At 37.1% G+C, this 14,651-nt stretch overlaps 1 protein-coding gene across 3 annotated transcripts; it reads left to right on the top strand.

Annotated features, from left to right (window-relative positions):
- Positions 1–98: 98 nt before the first annotated feature.
- Positions 99–14,607, top strand: LOC109064979 (F-box/WD repeat-containing protein 5-like). 3 transcript variants are annotated; one of them, XM_042725053.1, is made up of 10 exons: positions 99–252; positions 2,393–2,588; positions 2,883–3,040; positions 6,839–7,022; positions 7,108–7,256; positions 7,648–7,950; positions 9,988–10,171; positions 10,274–10,421; positions 10,990–11,202; positions 12,868–14,607. In XM_042725053.1, exons 2-10 carry the CDS (start codon positions 2,402–2,404, stop codon positions 13,136–13,138), a joined length of 1,797 nt encoding a protein of 598 aa, XP_042580987.1. In that variant the 5' UTR covers positions 99–252; positions 2,393–2,401; the 3' UTR covers positions 13,139–14,607. The 3 variants fall into 3 exon arrangements, with proteins under 3 accessions (XP_042580987.1, XP_042580990.1, XP_042580988.1); XM_042725054.1 differs by having other exon boundaries at positions 116–264; XM_042725056.1 differs by lacking the exon at positions 10,990–11,202.
- The last annotated feature ends 44 nt before the right edge of the window (positions 14,608–14,651 follow it).

Consider the following 14,651-nt stretch of genomic DNA (forward strand, 5'->3'; position numbering starts at 1 on the left):
TCTAATCCAAATGGGTGCTCTAATAATCTATTGTACCTGAGACATCCTACAACACACCGCACATAATACTTTCTGTGATCGACTATTTTGACCTGGCCTATTCACCACGTATCGCATCGACGTTCGATTGATGTGTACTAGGGCTTGTGCTAGACTGCTAGTCGTTTAACCGGAGTTGAAACAAGTCGAGGATGATATCTTTTTCTTAGCTATAAACTTGAAAAGTATTCCGCAGGGTTTGGCCTTTGGCAGGTAACGTAAAATGTAATTAAACATTTATCTATAATATATATTGACAAAACGTGCCCATATTTGTTTATCTTAATCTTTGGTAATGATCTTAGCGTATGTTATTAGCTGCTTTAGCTTCAAACAAAAAATGACAGTATTGAAATAGCAGCATTATATCAGGCTTATTATGTGCACTTCAAACTGTATATTGTCATCAATGCGAGGTTACATAGATGAACAAAATTACTTTATTTTAATGATAATATTGTTTATCATATTGTACCTGTTTTTTTTTTTTTTTTTTTTTTTTGCTTATAAAGAAAGTTACTGGTCTGGAGCTTTAATTTAGGTTGAATTTAATTTAAAAACAGACATGAAAGTTTAAATGTTCAATATCTGCCATAATATAAAAACAATAATCAAAACCTTTTACCAAATGTGTATATGGGTGCACTGCTTATTTTATAAATCTGCTTTAATTTGGACGTTCTAACGTAGTCTAGAATGAATGAATAAATAAATAAATACATTTGGATGTGTGGGTAACCCAGAATTTCTGTATCACTGACTGCATGCCTGCAAATTACATAGTTATTTATTTATAACTAATTTATCTTTCATGATCAAACTTTCCATTTTGATCTGTAGATTGAAGTGTAAATTGATTCAATTGTAAGTTCGAGTTTTAGTTTGAATGCAGTTTTTTTCATATTAAAAAAATAGACAAAACAACAAAACTAATTATCAGAATTTGTGCAATAATGCATCCCTTGTCCTATGTTTTAACATTATATGCTATAGATTAAAAAGTAATAGCATAAGATTTTGTTTTCTATTTTACATTTAATCGTTTTACGTCTAAAAAAAAAAAGTACATCTAAAAATAAACATCTGGGTGGAGAAGGAGAGACTGTGTTACTCAGTCTTAATTTACAGCGGTCAGATCTTAAATTAGAATAGAAAAATGAGAGGGGTGAGCCACACTTTTTTACCCACTATAGTGGATGGATTTGCAGGTAGGCGGTTAGATAGACTTTTTGGTGGATTTTATTAAAAAACTGTTGTACTGCTGTGCCTTCAACAGAAAACAATAGTTATCAATAGGTAACGAAACTTGTTTGATATATTGTTTAATGAGTAAACATTTTTATGTAACAGCCAATCTTTCACAAGTGAGAAATATGCAGTAAGGATAAGGTCAAAGACTGATTGGACAGCTTTGATGACATATTTTGTTACAGTAATTACCCAGACATCCAAAACCATCCATGCTGGGCTAAATGTGCTTATTTATGACAATATTTTTATCAGCTACGATCATAAGAATAGCTTATAAACTGTGTACAGGAGTCAAAACAGTGCCAGGGATTCCTCTGTTGCACAAACAAAAATCTGCTGCAAGGAGACAGCAGTTCTGATGACACCTGTAGTGAAATGTATTGAGTTTTTGTTCATTTAGACCTCTTTAGTCTGTGTTATGTTCATATTTCAGTTGAACCTCTCGTGTTCCTTTGGAAGTTGACTGAGACCTATTGTGGGCCTTCAACCACTTATTTGGTGAAAGCACTTACCGAGCAGTCGCACCAGAGTACATTTTAATATCTAACCAAACCTGCCAAGTGTAAACGAACCCAGTTAATCTCTAAAAAGACTTGAACATTTGCCAAATTTATACTGGGTGAATAAGACAAGATGTCTAGACGTATGTGTCCGGGAAACACTGGAATCTGCAAAAGCAAGTTTGGCAGGATCAGAGGATTCAAACATTTGTTTTTATCTCAGATATCTTGTTTTCATAAAGCACAAACAGGCTTTTGCTGTGGTTTGTATTTTTGTAGCACCTTTCTAAAACCCAAGGCTGCTTTAAAAAGTTATAAAAAAAACTGACAGATAGCATACAAAGTACAATTCACAGACCAAAATCTTTAAGAGAGCAAATTAAGTTCACTGTGTTTAATTGGTGTTTGCCAGGTTTCTGTAAGCAACAGCACAGTTATCAACAGAGATAAGGTCCTGGAGAAAAACGAATTTTTAGTAGCGCAAAATAGCCATTGTTAATGGTTGGATGAATAGCCAATTAGCCATTTTTAATATAACACTAGCAAAATAGCCTTTGTTGATGTAATCGGTTAAAAATCATCTTTAATGTTATGTTTTTCAGGATGTCAGGATGGCAAGTGGCCCTGGCTTGCCGGACAGCCTGGTGCTGGAAATCTTCTTGCATCTCCCTCATAAGGCAGTGCTGAGCGCAGGGTTCACCTGTCGTCAGTGGTTTGCTGTGTCACGGGATGAATTCCTCTGGAAGGAGCTCTTCTACAACTACTACTGCATCCCACGCACGGTGCCTCGCCACCCTGGTACTGTAGCTGGAGCTGAACTTTTATATAAACTGCATCATAGACAATGAATTCATGTGTAAAATAAATAAGCACACACCTTCACATCTGTGGCCAAAATTAATTGTTTATTTTGCGAAGACAAAGTGGAATAGATACATGTGGCCTTTTACTACTAGTCTAGTAAGTAGGAAAAGACATGTGACGGTGCTGAAATTTTGCTACTTTCTTACCCTCTTCATGTATGAATGGCACATTGTGGCAGCACTACCTGCACCTTTTGAAAGTAACTGTGCTTTTCCTGTGTGTGTGCAGCTGCTGTGTCATGGTACAGGGAGTTCAAGCGGCTGTATGACTGCATTCCTTGTGTGGAGGTTCAGACTCTGAAGGAGCATCATGATCAGGTCCTGCATTTGGCCTTTTCTCACCGTGGACATCGCTTCTCTTCCTGCTCCAAAGACTGTACCGTAAAGGTAAGACTCCCTTCTGTTTGCTTCATAAAGATGAAAACAAGATTTTTTTCTTCAAATTTCAAATGTTTACACAGTATTTATGATTTATAATCCAGCAGATGAATGTCTGAATGACAGAAATTATTTGCATATGCCAGTAATAATAACATGCGATCTCTATGGTTATATGCAAAAAAAAAAAGGACATCTGGATAGTTGGCTTGTCATTCATATATATGACTTAAAGAGCAGGTCAGGTGGTATTTTAAAGTGTCCCAATATTGTATTGGAGTCCCCTACATCAGGTTTAAATGCATCTAACGTCAGAAAACATTGTAATTTTCTCAGAATATACATTTAATATTAGAGTCATTTGCCAATGATTAGGAAATGATTAGTTTCAAGCAAGTTCGGAGCAAGCCCCTCCCTTCCTCAATCCTACTCTGCTCTGATTGGTCAGCTGGCCAAACCCGTTGTGATTGGCACAGAGAGGAGTCCTTGAGCCAGTTAGCCAGCGCTACCATTGACAAAGCACCTTTACATAAAACAATAATATAATCAATCCATTCTTATAATGACATAAAATACAAAAACACTTATGCAAGCGAATCGTGCCCACAGCTAAAGTTTAACTGCTAAACTGTGAACACTTGGTGGATACATTAGCCGAGTGCTAACGTGACTAACTGATGAAACAATACAGTTTGTAAACCAAAATATGTCTACTGTAATGTTTGAAGAACGACAGAAAAAAAGACGCTTGGTCTTACCTTTTAATCAGAACGCAGAACAGTTGTATCACAGGAGCACCAGCCGAAATCACTCATCTCTCCCGCATTAACCCTGTAACTGCCAGTGCAGCACAATAAACAGCAGTTTCACAATTATTATAAAGTCTGTGTACTACACTACATTCTTTATTATTAAACAAAGTAATTAGAACAACGTCAGTCTACAATAATCGACATATTCTTAGGTTCACTGCAAATTTTTAGAACTACTTCAGTAAGACAGTAATATCGTGCTTTACCTGGAAACCTAAAGCTGCACTAGGTATACATCACATATTGGCACAAAAAAAATATATTTTGAGCACTCAATTGAAAATGTACACCTAACGTATCAATCGTACTACTTACAGGTCGTGGTTCAGAGAGCTTGTAAGTCCAATTTAAGAAGATTAGAAGCCAACGAAGATAAAAGCCCAGATTAGAGAAGCAGTTCTTGATAAAATGACAAGCACACAACAAAAGGCTCGAATTGTATTTCTGTGGTATCCTTGAACACCGCGTCTTCTCAACATGATGTAAACGCACTAATAGCAAAAGTGTTTGTGGGCAGATCAGACTCTGTTCATATTTCACGGACAGGCAGGGATTATGCAAATGTGTACCCAGTGACGTACATGGAAACAGGCAAAAGAGTCAAAAATATAACGACTCATTACGGCGATTCAGAACCGACTCTCTCTTTTGAGAGACAATATCTTTATTTATCATGCACTTTTTTGATTAACAACTTTGCAGATTGTTTTCATTTAAGGATAGCTACGTTATAAACTGCAAAAGAGAGATTTTTCAAAAACCCATCTGACCTGCTCTTTAAAGGGGTCATATGATTTCAAATTTTCCTTTCTCTTTGGAGTGTCTTGGTGAATAAAGAAGATCTGTGAAGTTCCAAAGACTAAAGTCTCAAATCCAGAGATATTCTTTATAAAAGTTGAGACTCATCCATGCCCCCCTGAATCGCCTCGTCCACACCCCCACATCTCTATGTCAGTATGTGGGAAGATTTGCATAACACCGCCCAAATGTTCATGCAAAGAATGAAGGCGTACCTTTTATTCTCGTTGCAGTATTGTTGTTGCCGCCATGTCGTATAGACGCTGTGTGTTTCACTGTGAAAGCGAAACTAATTTGTTTGGCCTTCCAAAAGAGGACGATATCCGCTTCGTCATGCCTGGGGCTGATCCGTGCTGGTCCCTGAGGAAATACATCAACTTTGCACTGTGGATTGCCAATTGGCTTTCACCGTAGACACAGCAGCGTCCAGCCCGGGGTCATCATATGTGGTTGTTGTAAGACCAAGTCAAATTACAAATAATTTGACCTTTTTATCAGGCAATGTTAGTTTAGGTTATAAAATGTTATGTGGTGCCACACCAGTGTTAATTTTGACAGCAGATTAAGTTTTAGTTATATTCTTTTGACTAAAATGCCATTTAGTTTTAGTCATATGTTAGTAATCTGAAATGTTTTTAGTTTTAGTCTAGTTTTAGTCGGCTAAATTCTAATGGGTTTACAGTGCATTTATTAAGCATTTCTCAAAAATTTTCTAACTCATTATATAGATTTGATATTAAGGTTTTATCATGATGGACATAGATTTAACTGCGGTGACGCACAACATGCCTTTATGTTAAAATTAAATAAAACCACTTCTCATAAAGAACAAGAACAAGGTCTTCTTTTTAATGAAATACCAATGGTTATATAGGCCAATTATGCATTCTTTATAGCAACTTGTTTACCATATTGTTAATTTTTTCAAGCAGACATATTTATTTATTTATTAATCCAATGCCATTGACTTTCTGTTGCGGTAACCTGCCTCGTTGTCATTTCTGACTTATAACAAAAAACAGAACAATATTTAAAAGCTGCTGTGTGACAAGGTGTACAGCAAACAATCTAAAAACCCAGAACTACGTTTTTACAAGGTGTTGACCCAAAAAAACGAGTGTTTAAGGACACAAAAGTAGAGCGCAATGTGTCACATAACTCTGAGAACTACGTCCACTGGAGGAAATGTAATCATAATCGGCGACAGGAAACATTCATTATATTTAACCATGTCAAAGGATTATTTCACCACCCTATGTAAATCTGAGAGAAGATATATTGTGAAACTACTCATACTAAATCATACTGAGTGTCAGGATCCCACAATTTATCCCATTCTTCCTGCAGATGCTTCACGTCTTATTGCCTGTATCCACTTTTGTCTCCTTAAAGGCTGGCTTTTACGGTTCGGTAGCTTTAGTGGCTTATAAAAACGTAGTTTTTAGCTTGTTTAGCATGTTTTTTTTTTTTTTTATAAGAGCCAGCTTCCCGCAATACAAAGTCAATGGAGAGCGATGGATTGCCCCCCCCCACCCCACCCCGTGTGGGCGTGGCCTAAATGCACTCTGTCTCTATAGGGTTGTGCCTGTCAAATACACCCAAGTTTATGTTAAAAACACACGAGTTACAAGAATAGTCTGTTATGTCTGTGAAAATAAACAGCTGGGAAAGAAGTTGCATGTTCATATTAGATCTGTGTGGCAGCTACATAATATACAGTAAATAAATCAATAAATCCACTACTCTGCTGTCTCCTCTGAGGCTGGGACTCTAAATATGTTCTGTACTCGTCAGTGCAGCCAAAGACAGAACAGTAAGCATGCTTTGCTCAAACTTTCGCTGTGGCTTAAGAACTGGCAAAAACAGAATGGCAGTGCCGTGGGTGAAAACTTGCAGATTAAGGGGTGGTAATATTATAAGAAGATTCCTTTTCTATGTCACAGGTGGAGCAAAATCTGAGTGGCTCATTTTTTCACAAGCTTGCAGAAAAAGGCTTTCCAAAAAAATGTACTGGGTTGTTCTTTTTCACATTTCTGGGTTGGCAGATAGACCGGGCACCCAATTATAGCACTTAAACATGGGAAAGTCAGAATTTCATAATATGTCACCTTTAAACTTAAATAAATATAAAAATAATGTTATTTGTTATTCACTGAATCCACTGAATAATAAAAATTCACACAATGTGCTTTTACAGCTTTGGGACACGGAACGATCAGATGGCACCATCTCTTTGGTTCATAGCACCAGCATGCGGGAGTTTAACTGGGGCTACACTCAGTTCTCCCAGTTTAACGCCGATGACACACTCCTGCTGGTGTCAGGGGTATACCTGGGCCCACATCAATCCTCTTCTGGAGAGATTGCAGTCATCATTTTGGGTAGAGACATCTGTTACAAACACCAACTGCACACACACACACTGTAAATAGATTTCTGATTGATGTTGTTGTTTTGGATCTGTAGAGAACTACACTCTGCTGTCTCGTGTGAGAAATAAGCCATATGATGTGTTTGGCTGCTGGCTGAATGAGACTCACTTGATCTCTGGTAACCTACACTGGATTGGCAACATGACCTCCTGCTCTGTGCTGTGGCTCAACAAAGCCTTCCAGGTCCAGATGTGTTAATTTCTCTAAGGTCTTAAATTGATGTGCATGATAGTTGTGTAGTTGATGAATTGAAAAAAAAAAAAATTCCTACTGGCCATGAAAAATGTTTTTCATTTTATTAAACAATATTTTACCCAGTGATAAAATATTTTCTGTTCATTCCATAGACTTTGTCACAAAAAAAAAAAAAAAAAAAAAATTGATGAGACCCATCATAATCTTCCACTTATTTTCATTTTGGTTAATTAATTATAAGAATCTGTAGCCAAATGAAATTATGGCAATATCACACAAAAAAAACTAGCTAAACATCTAATGGGTATGGATTTATGTAGCTATTAGATAATATTTTTTTCCTAAATACTCACTCCGTGTTACTCCTCTCCATGTTTAGGACATTGAGTCAGAAAATTTGAATGTGGTGAAGCGTCTGTTTAAGATCCAGAACATCAATGCCAGCACTATCCGCACAGTGATGGTGGCCCACTGCCGTCGACACGACTCTCCTGACCTCCTTCTGGACTATGAAGCTCAAGCTCAGCGGACACAGCAGCACCAGCCTCTCTTCTTTGATCTGGGAAACACAGACAGTGAAGAGGAGGAGGATGAAGATGAGGAGGATGAGGAGCGAGGAGAAAAAAGAGTGTCAGCACATCTGCCCCCATTTAAACCGTCCGGGATTCAGCATGTTATACATGTAAGAACCCATAGGGATCACTGCACCTACATTTTAAGCCACTCAAGATTTTATATATATATATATATATATATATATATATATATATATATATATATATATATATATATATATATATATATATATAGAGAAAATCTATTGTGTTTACATTTTCAGTTGTAAAGACTTTTTTCCCTTGATTACAAGATATAGAATACATTGATCTTCTGTGAAAATGGGAAATGTTTTTTTTAATTTGTTTTCCATTTTTAAAAAGGTTCTTCCACAACAAAAGCATTGGATTGGATATAGTGCAAGTTAAAATCTTTAAGGAGTGTGCATAGTTTTTTTTTTGGATGTGCATCAATCGATGACTGCATATATTCAAATATTTATAAGTGAGAGAAGTGACACAGCCAAGTATAGTGACCCATACTCAGAATTTGTGTTCTGCATTTAACCCATCCAAAGTGCACACACACACACACACTGTGAACACACACCCGAAACAGTGGGCAGCCATTTATGCTGCGGCGTCCGGGGATCAGTTGGGGTTTCGGTGCCTTGCTCAAGGCCACCTCAGTCGTGGTATTGCCGGCCCGAGACTCGAACCCACAACCTTAGGGTTAGGAGTCAAACTCTCTAATCAGTGAAAAAGATCATTTTATCAGCATTTATAAAACATGAAATCTGAATTGACATCCTTAACATAAATGTTCCTGAGCAGTTCATCTGTGCATGTTAACTGTGGAAACACTTTATAGTTTAGGGACCAATTCTCTCTATTAACTAATTGCTTATTAGGGCTGTCATAAAAAAAAAACTGAATTTCGAATATTCGTCGAATTTAAAATAAAAATCCAGATTCGAATGCAAAAACGTTGCATTCAAATTTTAGGTGTGCGTTAAGGAGGCAGCCTTATCAGTGGCGCACGAGATGACGATGTAACGTTGTTATTGCATTTGAATGTTTTTGTTGGCCTATCCAGTTGAAGCCACTAGATGCGGCACTGCTGCATTGTTAATTACAAATATTGTGGGAAAAGAGAACATCAGTGCGGAGAAGATCTTGTTTACTTCAAAACTGAAACCAAGCCGATCACACAAAATGCATATTTATCACATTTTCTAGAGGGACATCTATCACCGTTGCTCTCACATCTCGCACAAAAGAGCCACATGTTTAGAAAGCCATGTAAATTTAATGCAAGTTAAACTTTAAAAAAAAGTATCTCGGGACTTTATGGCAGGTTTTTTACCCATCCTACTGCAACTCTTGTTTTTAAATGAAAAATGTACTCTGTGTGATTGGCTTTCGGCCCATTGTATCAAACTATGCATACATACATGATGCTGTTTTGTTTATAGTTGTTTAAGCAACTTAATTATAATTGCTTTATAAATATTATTTTAAACATTATGCACTTTTTTTCACAGATAGTCATGTTATCTTATGTTTTGAATAAACATGCATTATTAATATTTTCCCCGATGCGCCCTCTTGTGGCCTCATGAGAAGCCAAAAGCTTTTCTTTACCAAACTGAAATTATGCATTTTAAATTCGAATTTTTATAATATTTAAGAAAAAAAATCCAAATTTGGTTTTTCAGCCATTTTGACAGCCCTATTGCTGATTAAATCACATCTGATTTAATTATTTTAATTAATGCCTTATTTTGCATGACCATATTTTAGATCCCTTAATCCTACCCCATATCTAAAGAACAACTACTTTACTATAGTTACTACTACAAGTTACTATTAATAAGCAGTAAAATTAGGAGTTTAATGAGGCAAAAGTTATAGTTAATAGTAAGAATTGATCCCCAAACTAAAGTGTGATTTTTTTTTTTTAAATAATTTTTAGTTAAAATGTAATAACATGCTCAACTTCTGAAACAACTGCCACAAATGCAGCTGAAATTAAATATACAGCAATAAATATTATAGCAACAGATTAAACATGACTTTCAATAAGCCATGTTTTAAAAACATCTCTTCAGCTGTTATTGTATCTTGTCAGTTATATGTGCAGTTTCTGTATTTACTGGCATTAGGGTCGTCAAAGCATAGCTGCTCGTGAACGAGAGTTGGAGACAAAGGTGGCCAGGATGATGGGCAGCAGACGCACCAAAGCTCCTGATCCAAACCTGGTGTCTCCCTCAGCTCCTGGAGAAGGAGAGGACAAGACCTACCTCCTCTTCACCACTGGCAGCCTTACCTACTCGCCTCACCAAATAGGTGAGCATGCGCTTATGTCTCTAATGGGACACTGAACGAATGATTACTTAACCTGCTAATTCCATAAATGCCTGGATTTCTGAATTGCTGTGTTTGTTTCAGGCATCAAGCGGATAATGCCTGATCAAATGACAACGTGCGGTCCTGTGTTGGGAGAGGAGCGCGGTACGGAGGAATTCTTCGACTCGCTGGATCATGTGATTGACATACACGGCCACATCATTGGCATGGGTCTGTCACCTGACCATAGGTATGTGTTGTGCAGTGGTAGAGCACTAACTTTGGGCTAGTGCAGTTTACTCAGCAAGTTCATACAGCCTTTCAAATTTTAAAAAGAAAATCACTTTGTGTACAATATTATCTGTGGTGCTGTGAGTGATTACCAGTATGTTGCTCTTGTGTTTCTATGGGGTACAAAGTAACACAGTCTTCCTCCAGGGGGCGCAAGGAGGCTTAGAAAGTCTTTTCATCTTATTAAAGAGAAGTACTATTGACAGCTAGCCATTAAAATGGGTACTGCAGTCCAAATTAAACATATTGGAGAGTGTTGTTTCCCACCCCCTCTTTCACAGACTCAGCAGTGTTTCCTAAATACCTGGAACCATCTTACGATATATTATTCTTAAGTAAAATAAAAAATGACATAGATACTTATTAAGTGTAATCATTGCAGTCTATTCATTTCCACTTAATCAGCCTCTACAGTGTTTTAAATAAATTGCCTAAAAGGCCATGGAAATCATGGATAACTCCTGAAAACCCTGCTAAAATAAAAAGTTTTATCTTGGAAAATGGCAACCGTGTTTGTATGCACACAGGTACTTGTACGTCAACAGTCGAGCGTGGCCAGCAGGCTGTGTGATCTCTGACCCCATGTCCCCTCCACCCATCGCAGAGGAGATAGACCTGCATGTGATTGATCTGAAGAGTCTTAGAGAGGAACGCCGCAGCCTTCGAGCCCACCGGGCCTTTACACCCAATGATGAGTGCTTCTTTATCTTCCTTGACGTCAGCCGAGACTTTGTCGCCAGGTAATTTACAGCCCAGCCACCTGTGCACATTTAATTTGCAGTAGTGAACTCATTTTTTGGCCTGTTCACTAGTGCTCCAAATGGCAGGTCTGTCTCCTCTAGTACATGCTATTAACCAGAGTAAAGATACACTAGAAGTAATTTTTTAAGTCAATTCTTTCACTGGCTGATACAACATTGGTCTTGAACTTTAAACCGACAAGCAAATGGCATTGCTGCAGCATCAGAAAAAATGTTTTTGAAAAGCAGGTTTTTTTTATGTTGTGGGAATCCCATTTAGTGGATTAAATGTGACAAAGCATTTGAGTGCTTAATAACAGGTACGCTTGCATGACTGAGCTTTTAAGGTCATTGTAAGCTTGTAATTGCATTCCGGTTTTGACATGATGAATGCATATATAAAAGTTAAATCAAGTCACTTTTATTTATATAGCACTTTTAACAATACAGATTGTGTCAAAGCAGTATTAAAGTGTTAAATAGGAAAATAGTGTGTTAATAATGCAAAAGGACAATAGTAAACACTCAATTTTCAGTTAAAGGCTGTTCATCATTGACTTCAGTGATGTCATCATCCAGTTCAGTTCAGTTTAAATAGTATCTGTGCGATCAAGTCGATGATATCGCTGGATATTAAGTGTACCCAACTAAGCAAGCCAGAGGCGACAGCGGCAAGAAACCAAAACTCCATCTGTGACAGATGGAGAAAAATTTTTGAGAGAAACCCGACTCAGTATATAAAAGGGTATTTATTATTTATTTTTTTCAGTCATATAGACAGTGCTAGATGTGGTAGTGATAGGTACCAGTAAAATATGGCTCCGTAGTGTTAAGCTAATAGAAAAGACTAGACAAGCTGAAATTCTGCACCAGAATATCAGCAAAAACTCATAAACTCAGGACAACACAGTAATACAGCTAGGTGATATGTCTGATATTTTTATTTAGATTATATATATTTATCTCTATTTAGGCATCGGCTTTGAAATTGCTTTAAAGAGTATTATTTTTATTTTCATCCTTTTTCTTTTTGCAAAAGGGGAATTTTTGGTGTAAATGATTCTCAAAAACATTCTAATTTACTTCATATAAGTAGGATAATCATTTTAAAATCTATTTAAGGCTGGAATACACTGCATGACTTCTGAAGGAGTCAAGGCAGTCTTCAAATACTGGGCATAAGAGTATGACTAGCAAATGTCTTTTTTTTTTTGGGCTTAAAATTACAATTCTATCAAGTCAGAGAGTCAAACATGTTTTACTTTTAGAATACATTGTTTAAATTTGTCTCTCGTCTTTAAGAAACTGTTCATTGAACTTATTAATTGAAATGGATGATTTAACTGATCCACACAAATGAATTTAACTTCCCAATTTCATCCACGTTTTTGTCACAGATGCTATCCAAATATCTCTCTCATACTTAGGAGTTATTATGCATTTTAAAATCATGGCAGCATTGATTATTTTTATATCCTGAACAAAAGAATATTGGGTCAAATGTAAATTGCCCTGCCTCACACTGACTAATAATACTAAATTGTTATTTTTTTGTACTCATCTGAACCATCATTAAATGCTTGACGAACAAAATATCAAAACTACTGAGTCATAATAACTGCCCTAGAAGTGTTAATTGTCTAATTTATGTGATTGTCTGTGTAGCGGTGCAGAGGACAAGCACGGGTACATCTGGGACCGGCACTACAACATCTGCCTGGCTCGCCTGAAACACGATGATGTGGTCAACTCTGTGGCCTTCAGCCCAGCAGACCAGGAGCTGCTGCTGTCTGCCAGTGACGACTCCACCATTAAAGTGTGGCACTCGCCACGCATGGTGCGCCTCGCCGAGGCACCCCAGCACCCCCCTCGGGCTCACAAACTGCTCTCCTCCTTGCTTGGCCGCAGAAGTGGTAATTTGAATGGTAAACCCTGACCTGGACCCTGGCGGGCGTAACTCAAGAGGAAAACACTCCATGAGCAGACGGACACGTGTGAGGTCAAGAAACTGAGGATTCCACAGTGGTCTCTATGAGAAGAACAAGGATGCTTGCACTCTTGTGTGGCCCTTTTGCAGGATCTGCCATGACCAAAAGATAGCTGGAAGATGAGAAGCAACAAAAGAAAATGGGCTCTTTGGAACTGGTGAAAGATCGCTGATGCACATGAAAACGTAGGAGACGGACATTAAGAGGACGTGTGACTTCAAGAGCAAAGAACCAAGGATATTAAGGTCACATTCACATATACGTGTCACCTGTGTGATGTGAAAGCCCATTTAACCCTGTGGTAATGAATGAAGAACGTTTGTACTTTATGTAAGTATTTTGTTGGCACCTTTTTAGTAGATGTTATTCAAGCAACCTGATGATCAGAACAAGGACATGGTCAAACTATTTAAATCTTAACAGAGAAAAATCTATGTTCTGCTACAATTTTACAACACAATTATGTGTCACTGGTGTTCCATCTCTTCCTGTTTTATGTAAAGGAGGAGAAGTTTGATTTAACTTCATTACAGAATGACAATGCAGATGTTTACTCCTGAGCTACCCCATATAGACTTTATTTATTGAAATCAGTTGTGTCCGTTGTCCATATGGATTGTGTCATACAGGTTTTAACAATCATACTATACTGAAAATATAAAAATTCCAAAGAAATTCAAAGCCTTCATGTTGAACTTTTAGTTTATAAAATCATTTGGTTTTAATAATGCACCAGTGCTGCACCTGTTATGGTGGCGTATTTATTTTATATTTATCTAGGATGACATGTTTCAAGAGAATTTGTTTAGGTTGGACCATTAAAACTACCAAAAAGCTTAAGAAAAACAGCCCGAACACTGACTGTTTCATTTTCCATTACGTTTATGTTTGTGAAATTTGTGACGTCATAGCACTGAGATACTATGCAGCATCAGGGTGCTTTGCTACTTCATATCCATAAGCATGTTTACCTTACCTCCAGCACTTCACCTTTCTGTGTCATGAGCTCACATTATTTACCAGCATTAAATATTCAGCAAAGGTGCTCATTTTTGTTATAATCTAAGATGTCATGAAAAAGTAACTCTAAAATCACATAAATGGTCTACACGTGTGAAGCTCAGCTGTAATGTTACTCATGTATATGACTTTTTGTTAATTTCATTTTGGTTTCTTAAGGTTTTATTTATGCACATAATTTCAATTTGATCTCCCAATAATGTAGTTTTTTGAGCATTTGTCTCTGTAGTTGTGAGAACATCAGTTGTTTTATTTTTAACTGACCTGATGTGACATTTGTTTGAGCTTGTGCATCGGATTTTCCCATCTGCCCTTTGGCTATTTGACATCAGTAGATTTTGTACTGTGGAATGTTTAAAATTTGTTTGGCCCATTAAAAACTTTTTCTTTTACCAGATGCAGTGTGAATTTCGTAGTGTTTCTAAATCCCATGTTTGTATT

The sequence above is a fragment of the Cyprinus carpio genome, chromosome B5 (genome assembly GCF_018340385.1).
Source record: "Cyprinus carpio isolate SPL01 chromosome B5, ASM1834038v1, whole genome shotgun sequence".
NCBI lineage: Eukaryota > Metazoa > Chordata > Actinopteri > Cypriniformes > Cyprinidae > Cyprinus > Cyprinus carpio.

Excerpts from the sequence above, each read along its gene's own strand:
- LOC109064979 (XM_042725053.1), top strand. The coding sequence starts at position 2,402 with ATGGCAAGTGGCCCTGGCTTGCCGGACAGCCTGGTGCTGGAAATCTTC. Across the intron at positions 3,041-6,838 it reads CCAAAGACTGTACCGTAAAG|CTTTGGGACACGGAACGATC; the intron begins GTAAGACTCCCT and ends GTGCTTTTACAG. Across the intron at positions 7,023-7,107 it reads GATTGCAGTCATCATTTTGG|AGAACTACACTCTGCTGTCT; the intron begins GTAGAGACATCT and ends TTGGATCTGTAG.